The 15,881-nt window shown below is 37.7% G+C and overlaps 1 protein-coding gene across 1 annotated transcript in view; it reads left to right on the top strand.

Annotated features, from left to right (window-relative positions):
* VWA8 (von Willebrand factor A domain containing 8) overlaps window positions 1-15,881 on the top strand; it is a 391,960-nt gene that overhangs the window by 212,145 nt on the left and 163,934 nt on the right. The window contains exons 23-26 of the mRNA XM_036757477.1: window positions 2,241-2,376; window positions 5,232-5,351; window positions 6,272-6,477; window positions 9,107-9,258. Of these exons, the coding sequence (XP_036613372.1) occupies window positions 2,241-2,376; window positions 5,232-5,351; window positions 6,272-6,477; window positions 9,107-9,258 (614 nt within the window). The remainder of the gene's footprint in view (window positions 1-2,240; window positions 2,377-5,231; window positions 5,352-6,271; window positions 6,478-9,106; window positions 9,259-15,881) is intronic.

Below are 15,881 nucleotides of genomic sequence, written 5' to 3' on the forward strand. Positions count from 1 at the left end.
AACCTGGGAGGTAAAGAGTGCAAGTTATGTTATTTCCATTTTATAAATGAGAAAACTGAGATTGAGAAATGCTAAGTGAACTGCCAAAGATCATGCAGCTAGAGAAATGACAAGTCTGGTGCTGGGTGCTGCAACCCAGGTCTTCTGAACTCTAAATCCAGTACACCTACCAGACCACAGCTTTCCAACTCAAAGGTTTAGTCCTTACCACCCTCTTTGGGCCTGGGGTGTTAAAGCTTAAGCCATACTTCTAGTGAGGGGAAGAAATAAATAGACCTAGCCTGAGGAATCCCAGGGAGCCCAAGACGGTCTAACAATGATGATGTATACATTATACCATTTATGCCCAAACAACAGTCTTACAAGATAGGTGTTACTGGTGTTATTAGCTTCATTTATACATGAAGAAACTGGATAATAGAGAGGCAGCTGGTGGCACAGTGGATAGAATGCTGGGCCAGAAATTAGGAAGACCTGAGTTCAAATGTGGCCTCAGATACTAGCTCTATGACCCGGACAAATCACAAACCTCTGTTTGCCTCAATTTCCTCCACTGTGAAACGGGATGATAATAACACTACCTGCCAGAGCAATTGTGAAAATCAAGTAAGATAATATTTGTAAAGTCTCTTAGCACAGGGCCTGGCACACAGTTAGGTACTATAAAAATACTTGTTCCGTTTTTCTTCCTCCTTGTATGTAAACGTAGAGCTAATTAGTACCTGAAATAGAATTTGAACCCAGGTCTTCCTGACTCCAAGTCCAGCAGTCTGTCCACTATGCCCCCAGCTGTCTCTCTGTGATTCAGTTTCTTCATCGACCACATTGCCTCTAGAAGTTTAGCTCTATCTTTACCCAGCTCTAGAAGATTTTGGGCAAGCCAAGAATGGTCTATATGAGTTGTCATGTGTGAAAGAGTGAGCTCCAGGAGCCATTTTTGAAGGTATAAATCCTCTTAGAGTTCTCTCTAAAGCAGAGTCAGCTAACTGACAAGATTGGGATCTCTTGGAATCACATTAAATTTCCCTCACACCCTCTACCTTTGCCAGTCCACAATGGAAAACTAAAGGCTAGGATGTGAAGTTGTGGAGTACATCATAAAAATTCAGGAGAAAGAAAAGGGTTTTCTCATACCTCCCCCTTCCCCATTTTTAAATCATTTATTTTTGATTCATCATGTAGATATACTTTAATTGAAATATTAAATATTTTGAATTTTAAAATGATAAATTGGTTCTGGGAATATTATATATTGATGCTTGCTTTTTCCCCAGTATTTTTACTACTCCCCTACAAGCACACAGTAAGATGATTTCGTGTAAAGTCAATTCAGCCTCCGAATCATGCACTGATGTACTTTTCTTATCCCTTCCTTATGAAATGATCTAGGTAAAATCAACTGTTTTTAGAATCTAATTAGTAGAGGAAGATAAGTGAAATGGGGAGAATTTTATTGTCAGCCAGTTCATGCTGCTCCTGCTTCATTTTTTACCATTTTATGAATCACCTGAAGAATTCTGAGCATCTTCAGGCTTTTATTCCAGCAGTGAAGTCAGGCTTTGCAGAATCTTAGCCCTATTGTGGATGCTCAACTTCTCTTGCTTCCCTGTGCTAACCCTAGAAACAGTCAATTTTTTTATATTACCTCGGTTTTCCAAAATCTCTTTTCCCTGTCCCCTCCCAGAAAGCCATTTCTTATTTTTTAAAAAGAAAGAAAGAAAATATTGTGGGAGGAAGGGTTCAGCCAAACTCACCAACACATCAGAAAAGTCTGATATATGCAGTGTTCCTTACCTGTACTTCCTGTTGCAGTTGAAACTTGGAAATAATTGTAATTTTACTACTTTAATGTAATCAAAAGTCTGAAAAGTGCCTGAACGCTGAGCTGGGCATTTTCACTTTTTATTAAAGTTCATGTAGTTTACTTTTTCTGATGTTTATTGAGTTTGGGTTGGTAGTAATAGGCTGTCCTGGGGAGTTTGAAACTTTGCTAGGCATTCCTAGTATTAGGAGGAAAAAACCCAGGATTTCCTTGGATCTTAAAGGAGAAAATCTGATTGCTATTGTGGGTTGTAGCTTTGCAGTCTTTTAGTAGAGGTTCATAACTTTTATTTTCATCTTTGACATTGGACAAATCATTGATACACAATGAGTTATTATGATTCCGGAACAATCATTTGTTCAGTTGCAGTGTTGTTTGATTTGAACCTTTGGTTTGTGATGATTTTGCTGTATTCCAGGTGAAAGCAGTCAAGATGGGATATATTTTGGTTGTAGATGAGGCAGACAAAGCCCCAACAAATGTTACCTGTATTTTAAAAACTCTTGTAGAAAATGGAGAAATGATTCTAGCAGACGGGCGAAGAATTGTTGCAAGTAAGTATTAGAAAAAGACTTTTCTTTATCTTTGATAAAGGTGAATGGATAGGATCATTTTTCAAAGAGCTGTCAGGGTTTCTTTTTTGTTTGTGTGACTTGGGGACTTTAAATTACCAGTTCACAAACTGGGCAGTTATATACAAGCGTCATGATATAAGGCAGGAAAGCTGTGTTACAAGGGATTGCTTGCTGAGTTTGGGAGAGATGTATTTGGAGATATCAAAGGATATCATTTAAGGATATCAAAAAGTTGTCAAAAATTTTAAAGAAATATTAAAAAATAAATAACATTTAAAAAAGCTAAGCAAACAAAATTTTAGTTACCAGTGCACTTAAGAAGTGTTTGAGCCCTGTAACTTCAGGCAGAAGGAGAGTTGCAAAACAGTGATTCATGGCATGCTAAATAGCAATCTGGATTAACAGTTCTCCCAAGGCTACCATGCCAGTTTTGTGTCTATAACTGGGGATCGTCTTTACAAATTTACCCCCCTGTTAAAAGGGGGGGACCCCCATCAGTTTTAGTTTGAATGTTGTATTTCAAAGCAGGAGACCATTTCTCCTGCCTTTTCTACTTATTTGCTCAGTGACCATCAGAAAATTGTTTAATGAGCCTCAGTTTCTGCATTTGTAGAATTAGTAAGACTTGTTCTCCCTCCCTCAGGAAAAGTGATTTGTAAGCCTTAAAGAACTAAAGAATGTTATATAGCCATCTCTCAGATATCTGTATGGATTATTTCCTTTATATATTGCCTGTAGCAGATTTTTAATTTTAGGTGTCCACCAATATTCTTCTATTAGTATCCTGTTGAAAATTAAAACATTTTAACATCAGCTTGAGCATAGCACAGGCAAATAAAATGACTCTTTTATGCCATGTGAAAGTTGCTTTGGAATTACCGATTCTTTTGGCTTAGTCATGCTGCTGTGTCCTTCCCTGTTATATATCATTGACTTTAATGACTATTAGGATTTTTATAGAAAAATATCTTGCATATAATTTTTTCATTCCCTAATCTGACAGTATTCATTGCTCTTTAACAGTTTTATTAGCCCTGTTTAATCCCTGGGAAAATTCAGGCTCGCCAAGGATAGTGCATTGATAAATTTCATGGCTCCTTTTTGCTACTTTATTCTAGTTTTGCTTCCTGAAAAGGCTTGAACATTCATATCTGATTTTTTTTTGAAAGCAGATAGTCAAAAGCAATGCATACAGAAAATAAGAGACAATTTATAAGTAATCTATTAATCTTTAGTGGGTGAAAAGGACATCTAAATAAAGCAGAGTAGCTTTTAAACCTGAGGAAGGTGATGTGTGCCAACATCTCTGAGCACAAGAAAATAACAATCTTTAAGATTAATCTTTGTTAGCATTTCAATGTCAAAATGCTTTCAACAGTAAATAAGTTTTTGATTTAGGGTTTTCGTTGGCTTCCCTCAATGTTGCTTTTAAAAATGCTTTCTGGGCCACAACAACCAGCGTAAAAGAAATGTCAAAAGAAAGTGTCAATAATAGAGTTGCCTGCCCTTCTGATTATATGTTCTGTACCTAGAGCAGATGTTCTTAAAATTTTGGAAGTTGTGGAATTCTCTGAAAATTGTGTGGAGTTTCATGCTTTTGAACCTGTTTCTAATGCACTATTGGGTAAGACCTAGGGGTGACAGAGGAGTCCCACATGTAAAATACCAACACAAATCAAGATTTCCTTGAAATCTCAAGGTTTTCCATGTGCCCCCCTACACTAGAATACTTGAGAACACTGAGGCAAAACCTATGGTCTAGAGGCATGTTCCTCAAGTCTCAATGACCATCATTTCCCACTCACCACCAGAACAAAGTCTGGAACTTAACTGAATCCTCAGCTATATCACTCCAAAAATGAAGTGTGATCCCTTTTCACTATAAGCTAGTCTCACAGCCTCAACCAATCAAGACACTTATTGCAAGAAGTGCAGCTACTGCTGTACTCCTTGGTCACTGCAGGGTTTAGGGAGGAGACTAACATCTACCTCCTAGACCAGGGGTGGGGAACCTATGTCCTTGAGGCCACATGTGGCCTTCTAGTTCCTTGGGTCTGGCCTTTTAATGGAGTCCAAGTTTTACAGAACAAATCTTTTTATTAAGAGGATTTGTTCTGTGAAGTTTAGATTCAGTCAGAGGGCCCCACTTGAGGACCTAGAGGGCCACATATGGTCTCCAGGCCAGAGGTTCCTCACCCTTGTCCTAGACTGACCATAGTCTGTAAAGCTGTTTTTACTGTATCTAATTTTGTTTCTAGTTGTGTATCCTAGTCATTTTCCAGAATGGACAAATTAATCTATGGTATATCCAAATTCATGTAACAATAAACTGTATAAAAACAGGATTCCATTGATTTTATATAACTGACACTGTAGATGAAATTAAAGTTCACCACTCTAGGATTTGAGTCAAATCACAAAATGTACCTTTTTAGGAATATTTTGCTTTAAGCCAGGAATTGATTTTATAAATCAGATTTGGCAGTATCATGGATTAGATGCCTTTTTCAGAACCATTTTCATTGTCTTTAAGTAAAAAGCAGGCTACAATGTTAGTTTTAGTGCATACAATACAAAGTCATTCACCTCATGTCATGTTGGAAATTATTGCTCAAGGTGTAGATTTTTATGGTCTATCATTTTCTGAAACCAGTTTATAACTAGCACATCTCCTGGAGTGTTTGGCAATTAAACAATATGCCAGTTCATGTTATCTTTTTTTTTATTTTTTTTTTATTTAAATTTAAAGATATATCTCTTTGTTCCAAGGAAGATTGCTAACCATCAATAAATAATGCATTTAGAAAGATTTAAAAATACTTTCTTCCCGCCAGGTGCTGCTAATGTGAATGGAAGAGAAAATGTTATAGTGATTCACCCTGATTTTAGAATGATTGTCCTGGCCAACAGACCTGGATTTCCTTTTCTGGGCAACGATTTTTTTGGCACATTAGGTAAATTGCTTTGCCTTCCTGGGGAATAGGGACTAAGTAATATAGCTGATAATGGCCCAACATGGAATAATATACAGTGAAATGAATGGCTTTTTGCCTGATCTTCTCAGCTAAACTTGTTTGAATGCCACTATTATCTTGAAAGGTGCCATATTATACCAATTTCTTAGTCTCATGGGGAAATATTATAAAGCCAGTACTTCTCTCTAACTGGTTTAGCCTTGCTCCCAAGGTATCTACAACTCATGAGTTTACTCTAGAACGGAATCCTAATTCTGATTGAGGCCCAGAGCTCTTCAACTAATAAGTCCTGAACCTGTTATGTCTTTGGCCTATGTTATATGAGATATTGTTCAGGTCTGTGATGAAAAATCTCCTTTAGCCTGGTCCAAGTCTTACTTTATGCTGTGGAGGACAGAGAAAGGAACAAGATGCTTACCTTTAAAATGAGTCTAATTAGGGAGACAAGACATATGCCTTTTAAATAGTAGTAGTTATAAAGTACAGCAGTAATAAGATGCCAAAATGTATAAAATAGAAAATAATTGATAGAGTAAGCCCAGATTGAGAAGGGTAATGTTGTGACCCTACATAATTAGATAAGACTTCATGGAGTCTCTCTAAAGTTTGTACTGTTGATGCTCTAAAGTCTAACCAAAAGGAACTCTGGCTATCATACATATATTGAAATTGAAATCAGTGTGATCTTTGATAAAGTAAAAAATAAATACATAGGTCAATCGATTGATTCATAGATCGAGAGAAAGATACTGTTTTTCCATTTTACATATATGAATCAAACAAAAGGGAACAATTATATTTATTTCCCCTTTACTTTGGGTCATTTATTAGGTCATTACCTTTTTTTCTTATCATCAAAATGGGTTAGTTACTTATCATGTGTTTGCCTTCATCCCCAGGTGACATTTTTAGCTGCCATGCAGTTGATAATCCTAAACCACAATCTGAACTTGAGATGCTCAGACAATACGGGCCAAATGTTCCGGAGCCAGTCCTTCAGAAGCTTGTTGCTGCATTTGGAGAATTGAGGCACCTAGCAGATCAGGGAATTATTAACTATCCATATTCCACCAGAGAAGTTGTCAACATAGTCAAACACTTACAGGTATGGCATAAGTCTTTGCGGAATTGGAAAACTTTCAGTCCTGTTTCATATTGCAAAATTTACATCTGTTTTCCTTCTGATTCTTTCAAGTTCTTATTTAAGTATATCAGACAGGGATCTCGTGTGGCCTAGAATAAAGTACCGTGGGGCACTAGTATATGCCATTTATTTCAGTTTCAGAAAACTTTTGATAAGGCTTCATATCAAAGGGCATTAGTCTTTTTAAGCATTTCCTTGGGATTCTGGAAAATTTTGTTATGGATAAAGAGCAGGCTTAGAGATAGGAAAAAGAAGGAGGGAACAAGCAAGTACATCTCTGAATTAGGAACAGTAAACATTCAGCAGTCAACAAGAATTTACTAAGCACCTTCTTCGTGCAGAACTCAGGTAGGCCTTGGACACTGCCAGAGGATGGGGAGTGTACATAGTTGACATAAGCCACTGTCCCTCATTTTGTGGAATTTATGATCTAGTAATGAGGAGAGAGATAAAAATTTCACTAAATAATATGATAAATGCATTAGGCAGTTGCTAAACAAAATGTTACTTTTGCATTCTGAAGGGAAAGATAGTTACTGATCTGAGACATCCTAGGTTTCATGGAGGAGGTGACATTTGGGTTGGATTTTAAATGATAGCAATTCTGAAGAAAGAAAGGAGGACATGGCAGGCCTAAGTAGCAACCTGAGTAAAGGCATCATAACAGATGTCTGTTGTGGGGTTGCGGGGCAGGGAGCTAAGGTGAGGAAAGATTACAGGGGCCTGGAACACCAGGAAGAGGGTTTTGAATTTCCCTCACAATTCAGTCATGAGCCATGGCAGGCTTTTAAATAGACAAGTGACATGACTCCATGGGGCCTGGCAGAGATATGACAGGGAGAGATTGAAGACAGCTGCAGAAAAATCTCACAGTCTTGTGCAAACAAACATCTGGGTGATGGACGCTTCTTGTCATGAGAAAGTGTGAGGCTCAACAAAGTGAAATTTAACCAATTCAGTGGTCCTCCATCTCTGCTGCTTTTCACTGATGAACTTTGTAAAGAGCTCTTTGTGCTCATCATTGTTTGCATCTCCTCATCCTGCTCCACAGCCCTTCCCCACTTTCCCCCAGAGTGAGGCTGCATTGAAAAGCCCCCAGTGCTGTTCCCCACTGATTCTTCACCTGTCATTGCAAAATACAGCAGTGGTTTTCAGTCATGCGCTCTGACTTTTTGCAGTATTTGATATTGTGGACTACCCTTTTTTTTGGCTTCCATGAAATGACTTTCTTTTCTCTCCTGCTGATCTAACCACCCACACTCAGTCTCCTCCTGTGGTTCATCCCTCTTCCTACTCTCCAAGGATGGGATGCCCTCAGACCTCTGTCATCAACCCTTTTCTGTTTTTCTGTATCTCATCTACTCTTCCTATATCTTCAGTTATTTGGAATTTGTATACATAACTCCAGGCTCTCCCCTGAACTCCAGGCTTCCATGCTGAGTGACTTGCTGGACATCCCACCTGCACCTCAAAATCAGCATATCCCAAAGGGAATTTATCCTTTGGTTGTGTAGTAATTTTTTTTGCGAAGTTCAGCAGTGTTTTTTCAGTCATGCATTCTTAACTTTTTGCAGTCTTTTTGATAGTCTTTCCTCCTTTGGCTTCCATGAAATGACTTTCTTTTCTCTCCTGCTGATCTAACCACTCACACTCAGTCCCCTCCTGTTTCATTTAGCATTGTTCTTCTGATTTCTCATTCGTAAAACATTGTGATTAAGATACAAAAATGAAGACTCTTGGATTTTTATATTCCTGACTGGAGAATATAATGGAGCAGTTTTAGTTCACTTACTCTTTATGTTTTATTAAAATATTTCAAAACTACTTGGTGTTTTAAAGTCAGCTAAAGAAATGCTTTTCATCATTTATACAGTAAATAGATAAACACTAAAACGTTGTCATTTTCCATCACCTCCAGACATTATCCTCTCTCTTCTCATTTCATGGTCTCCTTTTTTCTAACTCCTCTGTATTTCTGCCTCAGCTTGCCCCATCCCTTTCCTCTTGTTTCTTCCACCCTTCTGTGTTGTTCTTTTTTCTTTATTCTCTTTTTTTCTGTTATATATGGTAGTCATGTGATTTTGTTTAGTACTTATCATGAACTACATGAGAACTGGATCTGTGTCTTGTGTAATCTTTTTGCATCGCCCCATGTGTCGTGCAGAGTAAGTTTTTTGATGTGGAACACTTCCGCTTAAATATTCTACTCTGTCTACCATGCTTTTATACCACCTTTCCTGAAGCTTTAAAGCTAGAATGTTTCAGGAAGTATTGATTTCCAAGTCATTGAGCATTTGGATGAGAGAAATAATTTATTTTGTGTGATGGAGCTGCTAACTCCAAAATTAGAAACAAGTCTTTTTTGAAAAAGTAGTACTCTGGTCACCTAAGTGAATATCAAATATGATAAAATAGTACCTATCTAAATTATAAGATTTTTATTTCTATTTCTAAACTTTTACTTACTTAGATTGAGTTTCTGTCCTGCCCACTATTTTAAATGTACTGTTAGTTGTTACCGTTTTTGAGTTTTATTATATACTAGAGTTTAACCGTACATCTAAGAAATGTTTTTTTTTTCTTAATACAGAAATTTCCCACTGAAGGACTTGCCAATGTGGTAAGAAATGTGTTTGACTTTGATTCCTACAACAGTGATATGAGGGAGATTTTGATTAACACTTTACACAAATATGGGATACCTATTGGAGCAAAGCCTTCCGGTGTGCAGCTGGCAAAGGAGTAAGGCGAACACATTGATTTTTTAAAAACTTCTTATTATCATAAAAATTCTGATTTTTAACTGATGCTAATTCATTTAAAATATACTGTTATAATCCCTGATAAATTCACTTGGGGTTGAAGTGACTTTTCCCTCCAAGATATGCATATATGTTTTACTACTCAGTATACTTAAATAATTCCTTTCTATGCACCTGTAAATTGTTCTTTTTGAGTGTCACATAAGTAGTTGTAAGATAATCAAATAAAGGGAAATATTTGTTTCTTTATTAGTCTGTGGTTTGTTTTTTTGTTTAATTCTTAACTTTCCACATTACTTAATTCATTTAAAAGTTAATAACAAAAATAATTGTACATAAGAAAATTAAACAAGGAACATTCTTCTGTTCGCAATTTTATCATATATATGCGCTTACACACAAATCACCTGATTGATTATGACATATAGCATTTGAATTTTCAAGTCTGATGAGTTTGTTCCACCCATAGAAGATGATGATAATGAAGCCAGTCCAATTTAATCTTAATGTGGGTCAGTTAACTTCCTTTTATTCATGGTCACACTCAGTACCCCTAACATTGACTGTCTAACTTGCAAATGTGTGCTCACCTGGTCAATAAAGTATTTTTTCTTAATGGATCAGCACAAATACATGATGATTCCTGGAAAAAAAAATAGTTTTTAAAGTAACCAGATAATAAAAATGTAAATATTTTTTTAAGTGTAGTGTTGCAACTGTAAGTTATAAATTTTATAAAAAGATATTATTCAATATTTTAAGACAATTTTTAAACTATACTTTATTTAGCTAAAATGTTATATGTAGAAAATGAGTATCATTTTGTTAAGAAATGACATTTTGTCAAGAATTCAAAATTATTTCAGTAATTTTTATATGTCTACATTACATATGCAACGATTTTTCCTATTTATTTAATAATTGGAGATGTTTTTAATCTAGTCAAGGCTTTTTCCAATAAGAACAAACCATTAAAACAAATCAGAATTGCTTCAGAGAAACAAATATTTCCCTTTTTTGTGATAAAAGCACAGGATGGAATTATGCAAAGATTATATTTGCATTGGTTTTTATCATTAATGAGCAAGAAATTTTTTCTGCAAAAAATGTTATGGTTAATGCATCTGTTAATGCATAGATGCCTCCTGCAGCAGTACTGTTGTGCTTGTTGCCTAGCAACATGGACATGTAGAAGCAAGGTTAGTAACCTCATTATTGTGGCATTTCTTGCTTAGGGCTTTCCACTGGTAACTGCCCTCTGCCTTAGAATCAAATTGTGTCCTTTATATTTTAGTTTTTAACAGTAAAAGTATTTTCCATTTGCTTGTTAATAAAATTATCAAGTATGTATGTGAGGCTCTCATACCTCTGGCAGTGCAATATACTGTATTAATGTTCTGTTTATTTAAACTAGACATTCAAAGTAAGAGTACCTGATTTGTTTTTTCTTCATACTGAGCACACATTTCAGGTAAAAGATGAAATTCCTATATCGAGTAAGTAATCATGATAGATGGTGCAGTGGATAGAGTGCCGAACCTGGAAAATTCCTCTTCCTGAGTTCAAATCTAGCCTCAGACACTTACTAGCTGTGTGACCCTGAGCAAGTCACTTAACCTTGTTTACTTTAGTTTCCTCATCTGTAAAATTAGCTGGAGAAGGAAATGGCAAAACCACTCCAGTATCTTTGCCAAGAAAAACCCAAAAGGGTTTTTAGGAAGAGTCTTGGCAGGACAGAAAAATGATCAAATAATCATAATTAAGACCCCTAGAAATGTCAGTGCCCAGAAAACAGTTTTCTATACATCCATTGTTTAAAGGATAATTAATTTCATTGATTTAGTTATTTCCTGCGCTGTGTGAATCACCACCCAGCACGTTAATCCTGTGTGATTCTTGTCCATGTCCTCCAGCAGAGCCTCTATAAAACTTGCACTGTGTGTGCAGGAAGACTCCTCAAGGCCTTTTGGTAGTTCATGGATCCTAGTGCACATTAAAGCTTTCAGTTTGTTATGTTCCCTCTTCCTCTATGACCAGCCCCCCTCCTTCTGTATTCTTACATGAACCTGATGATGTCTTCTGCTACCAAGGTTTTATGCTATGGTCCATTTACACTTACTCTTTGGGGGATTTTATCATCAATTAATATCCCTCAGTAACGATAACAACAACAAATAATCATAAGCGCTTTGAGGTTTGCAAAGTTTTGCCAATGTTATCTCATTTTTCCTCACAGCATACACGTATATGTATTTTTCCCTTCATTTTTTATTATACTTATTTCTTGAAATTTTAGATTCCAAGACATTTCTCCTTCACCTAATGAGTGCATTAATAAAGTAATAGATGGACCATTTTGAGGGGCAGTGTGGTGTGGTCAGAGAGCTGTCCTCAAAGCCAGGAAGACCTGGGTTCAAGTCCTGCTTGACTGTTTGATGCTGAGCAGGTTACCCCACCCTCTTGGTACATGACTATAAATTCCAGAGAAAATGCTGACCTACATTTGTTTAAGTGGTTTCCTCACCTGGAGCTCCATAAACCAGTGAAATCATAGCTCTTACATAAGTCCCTCTTGCTATCTTGAATGAGGCTGGTGACTGTGTGAGTAAAGATGAGTCTGGGTGTGTGAGAGGCTGTGGAGGTGGAAGGCTTTGAGTGCGAGCCACATGTGACTTCTCCGGTCATCTGAGCAGCTGGCCTCCTCCCATTTAGAGAGGCCCAGTTCGTAAAACAGCCCTTTAAAGGGCCACAAGACAAAGTGAAGTCACAAAATGTGACACTGGCTGACTGGAGCAGCCATCAGCCAGTCATTTCCCATCTGAAGCCTTTACTTTCATTTTCTGTAATGCAGTGATGGTACTTGCTCTCACGGGGGGAACGTGCTTGTCGGCCTTGGAACACTATGAAAATGTGAGCTATCTATATTATAAATGGGCAATAATTGTAACGATAATAATAGCTAGCATTATACTGTCCTTTAAAGTTTGCAAAGCACTTCCCATGTGTTCTTATTTGATCCTCACAACAACCCTGTGATGTAACGTGATATCAGTATTGCCATTTTACAGGTGAGGAAACTGAGTCTGAGAGTAGTTAAATGATTTGGTCAGGGTCACCCAGCTAGTGTCTGAGGCAGGATTTGAACTCAGGGCCTACTTCGGTTCCAATGCTTGAGTCACTGAATCAGCTAACTGCATATATGTTTATGTGTATGTGCATATGCGTGTGTTTCTGGCATATTAATGATTGTAATCTTAGAGATATACCTTGGCATTAACTAAGAGCACTAGTGGACTAAGAACTTTTCTCAGAAATATTTCCTCTCTTTTTTTTATCTGCATCTTTATCTAAAGTGGTTTGTATAATACCTTATGTTAGATTTACATGCTATCATGTGCAAAAAGGTACCAGATTTTGTAGTTATTTCAAGTAGTCAAAGGGAGCTGCTTTGAGGACAGAATATATCACCTATTAATAGAGTCACATCTCTGTACAACAGAGGAAAAAGTAAATTTGATATTCAAGCCCTAAAAACAACGTGGCATGAAGGCATTTTCTTGAACTGGAGTTTATATCTGGACACTGAGGGTCAAAATACTCTATTTGAAAAGTTTTTAGAATTATTAATGACCCACTTAGTAAATCCTTCAAGTAGAGGCTCATAAAACCTATGGTGGTTGTAACAGATCCAGTTTCCTTGTGGCACACCTCAGTGAGTCATGCTCATGAACTTTGACTCTTGGGTTTTAACAAGTCTGAGAGTGAAAAGTTGACTGCAGATTAGAATAGTCCTTGAAACAACAAAACAGAGTGCACACGTGATAGAGGACTCATGGCTAATGAATAGTGGTCACGCATGAGTCGTTTTGGGAAGGGAGAGGGCAGTGAAGAGGGAAAGGGATTAAGCATTTATATAGGACCTGTTATATGCTAGGCACTGTGTTAAGCACTTATTTTTTTTTTTTTACAAATATTGTATCATTTGATCCTCAGAACAACCCTTCAAGGGAAGTGCTGTTATGATCACCACTTTACAGCTGAGGAAATTGAGGCAGAGGCTCAGTGACTTGACCGTGGGTCACCAAGCTAGGAAGTGTATAAGCCTGTATTTGAACTGAGGTCTCCCTGATTGCAGGCCTCCAAGGAAGGATCAACACATGGTCATAAACCCTTGTGCTATGGACACATGCTTTGGTGGAGGAGCTGGTACATGTGTGAATAGAATTTTAACTGAATAGCCCAGTGGTGTTAAACAGATAGAGCACAAGTCTCTGGCTTTTTTTTTTATAAGAGCTCCATAAGACTCAACTGTATTCTGAATTAATAATAAAGCAGTGACTCCAAACTCCCCTCATATTGTTATGGCTTTTATTCTGCTTAACACGATCCCACTGCATCTTCTTGTATAACAATAAATATTCAGTTACAGATTTTACAACGCTCTCTTAATCAGACTTCCAAGCTCTAGCCTTTTCTCTCAGTCATCCACACAGCTGCCAAACTGATATCCATAAAGCACAAGCATGAACAGTTCTTAGTTGTAAAATACAAATGCCTTAGTTTGGTATTTGAAACAGTTCACAAAGTTCCGCAGACATTTCCCATGACTCTATCAAAAAGCAGTTAGTAAGGCTTACTTTGTGATGGCTACAGTGTTTGCTCTCTTCCCTTCCCCTTTCCCTATATCCAGCAAAACTGGTCTACAGGCCAATAGTCCTTTTGCCCAACGTTGTTTCCCACTCTGTGCCTTTGCTCCCACTGTCCCCCATGCCTAGAATGCATTCCCTCCTTGCCTTGAAGTCCCCATCACCCCTCAAGACTTAGCCTGGTTGCTTCCTCTTACAAAAGGCCTTTTTTGATCCAACCACGTGTTAGTACCTCCACCACCCTTTCTTAGACTTTGCATTTCTCTTGCATTTTCTTAGCCCTGCACAGCTTGTAATGTTCGAAGGCAGGGGATTGTTTTGGGTTTTTGTCTTTGTACTTCCAATGCCAGTGCTGAGCTTAAAAGTCAAGAAGGAAGGAAACTTTAAGCCTCTATTAAGTACCTACTTTGTAAAAAGTACTGTGCTAAGTACCTGACTCTAGGCCTAGTGCTCTATCAACTGAACCACCTATGTACCTGGAACAGGAAGACCTGAGTTCCAAATCAGCCTCAGGCACTTGGAACCCTGGGACCTTGGGACCCCCGGTGAAGTCCTTGATCTCAGCCTTAGTTTCCTCATCTACAAAATGGAGATGATTATAGTACCTACCTTGAAGAGCTATTCTGAAGACAAAATGAGGTTATATTTTAAAGTGCTTTTCAAACCTTAAAACACTACATAAATGCTAGCTAGATAATAGCTAGTAGTAGCAGCAGCAGCAGCAACAGCAATGTAGGGTCTGGTTTTTACCGAGCATTTAATAAACAAATTGAATTGAATTAAAAAAAAACCTTTGAAGTCCAAACTCTACAATGTTTATGTAGAGAGCATTAAATGTAGGCAGCTCAAAAATCACCCCAGAGGTGCTAGTACAGATCTGCATAGAAATGTGCATGATATTGGCAACTTTATCTTTCCTCCAGTAATTCCGGCTATGCTGCCATGCATCCTCAAAAGATAGGCAAGAGTACCCAATACTCTGGGCAGTTTACTTCATTGGCACACAAGAAGCTTCATGGGTATTAAGCAAAACACCCATCCATGGTGAGAATTATATTAATTCATACTTCCCTGCCCAGAATTCCTGCCTTGTAAGGACACTCCCTTTTACCCAAACTGACCCTTGGGGTAGACTGTCTCCAAAGTGCCTGGTTCTTCTTTTCTTCCTGCCCCGACACCCAGGCAAGCCACAGCGTCACATGTGACGTGGAGCAGATTTGTTGTCTTTAGCTACAGCTGAGATAGGCAATAGCCAATGGAAAGGTAAATTAATAGTCATGATAACAATAGCATTTAAAAAAGCACTTTAAGGTTTTCAAACCCCTTCCTATGTTATCTCAAGGAATTAACAAAGCAAGGATAAGTGTGTGAGTGTAGCAAGATATTTCTGTGCAGTGTATCACTGTAAGTATGAATGGCTTCGTAGAAACAGGAGCTGGAACTACACAGTATATTTTTATTGCTAAATGGCCCAGGAATGTATAGAATCTTAAAGCCTCAAAGGATCTTTAATGTCTCAGTCTATGTCATCTTCCTGTCTTATTTTATAGCTGTACAAAATAAGGCCAAGAGGAGAGTGGTTAATCAGTCATCCAGAATGTATTCAGTGCCTACTATGTGCTAGGCCCTGCAGATACAAAGAAAGGCAGAAGACAGTCCTACAGTCTAATGGGGGAGGCAACATGGAAACAGCTATGTGTAAACAAGATATACACAGGATCAATGAGAAATGATCAATAAAAGGAAGAGGCAGCTAGAGGACACAGTGGGTAGAGTGCTGGGCCTGAAGTCAGGAAGATACTTACTAGCTGTGTGTCCCTGGGTAAGTCACTTAACCCTATTTGACTCAGTTTCCTCCTCTGTGAAATGAGCTTTCTTTGTCAAGAAAACCCCAAATGGGGTCTCAAAGAGTCAGAAACAACTGAACAACAATAAATAGAAAAGGAAGGCACTAATA

The sequence above is a fragment of the Trichosurus vulpecula genome, chromosome 4 (genome assembly GCF_011100635.1).
Source record: "Trichosurus vulpecula isolate mTriVul1 chromosome 4, mTriVul1.pri, whole genome shotgun sequence".
Classification (NCBI taxonomy): domain Eukaryota; kingdom Metazoa; phylum Chordata; class Mammalia; order Diprotodontia; family Phalangeridae; genus Trichosurus; species Trichosurus vulpecula.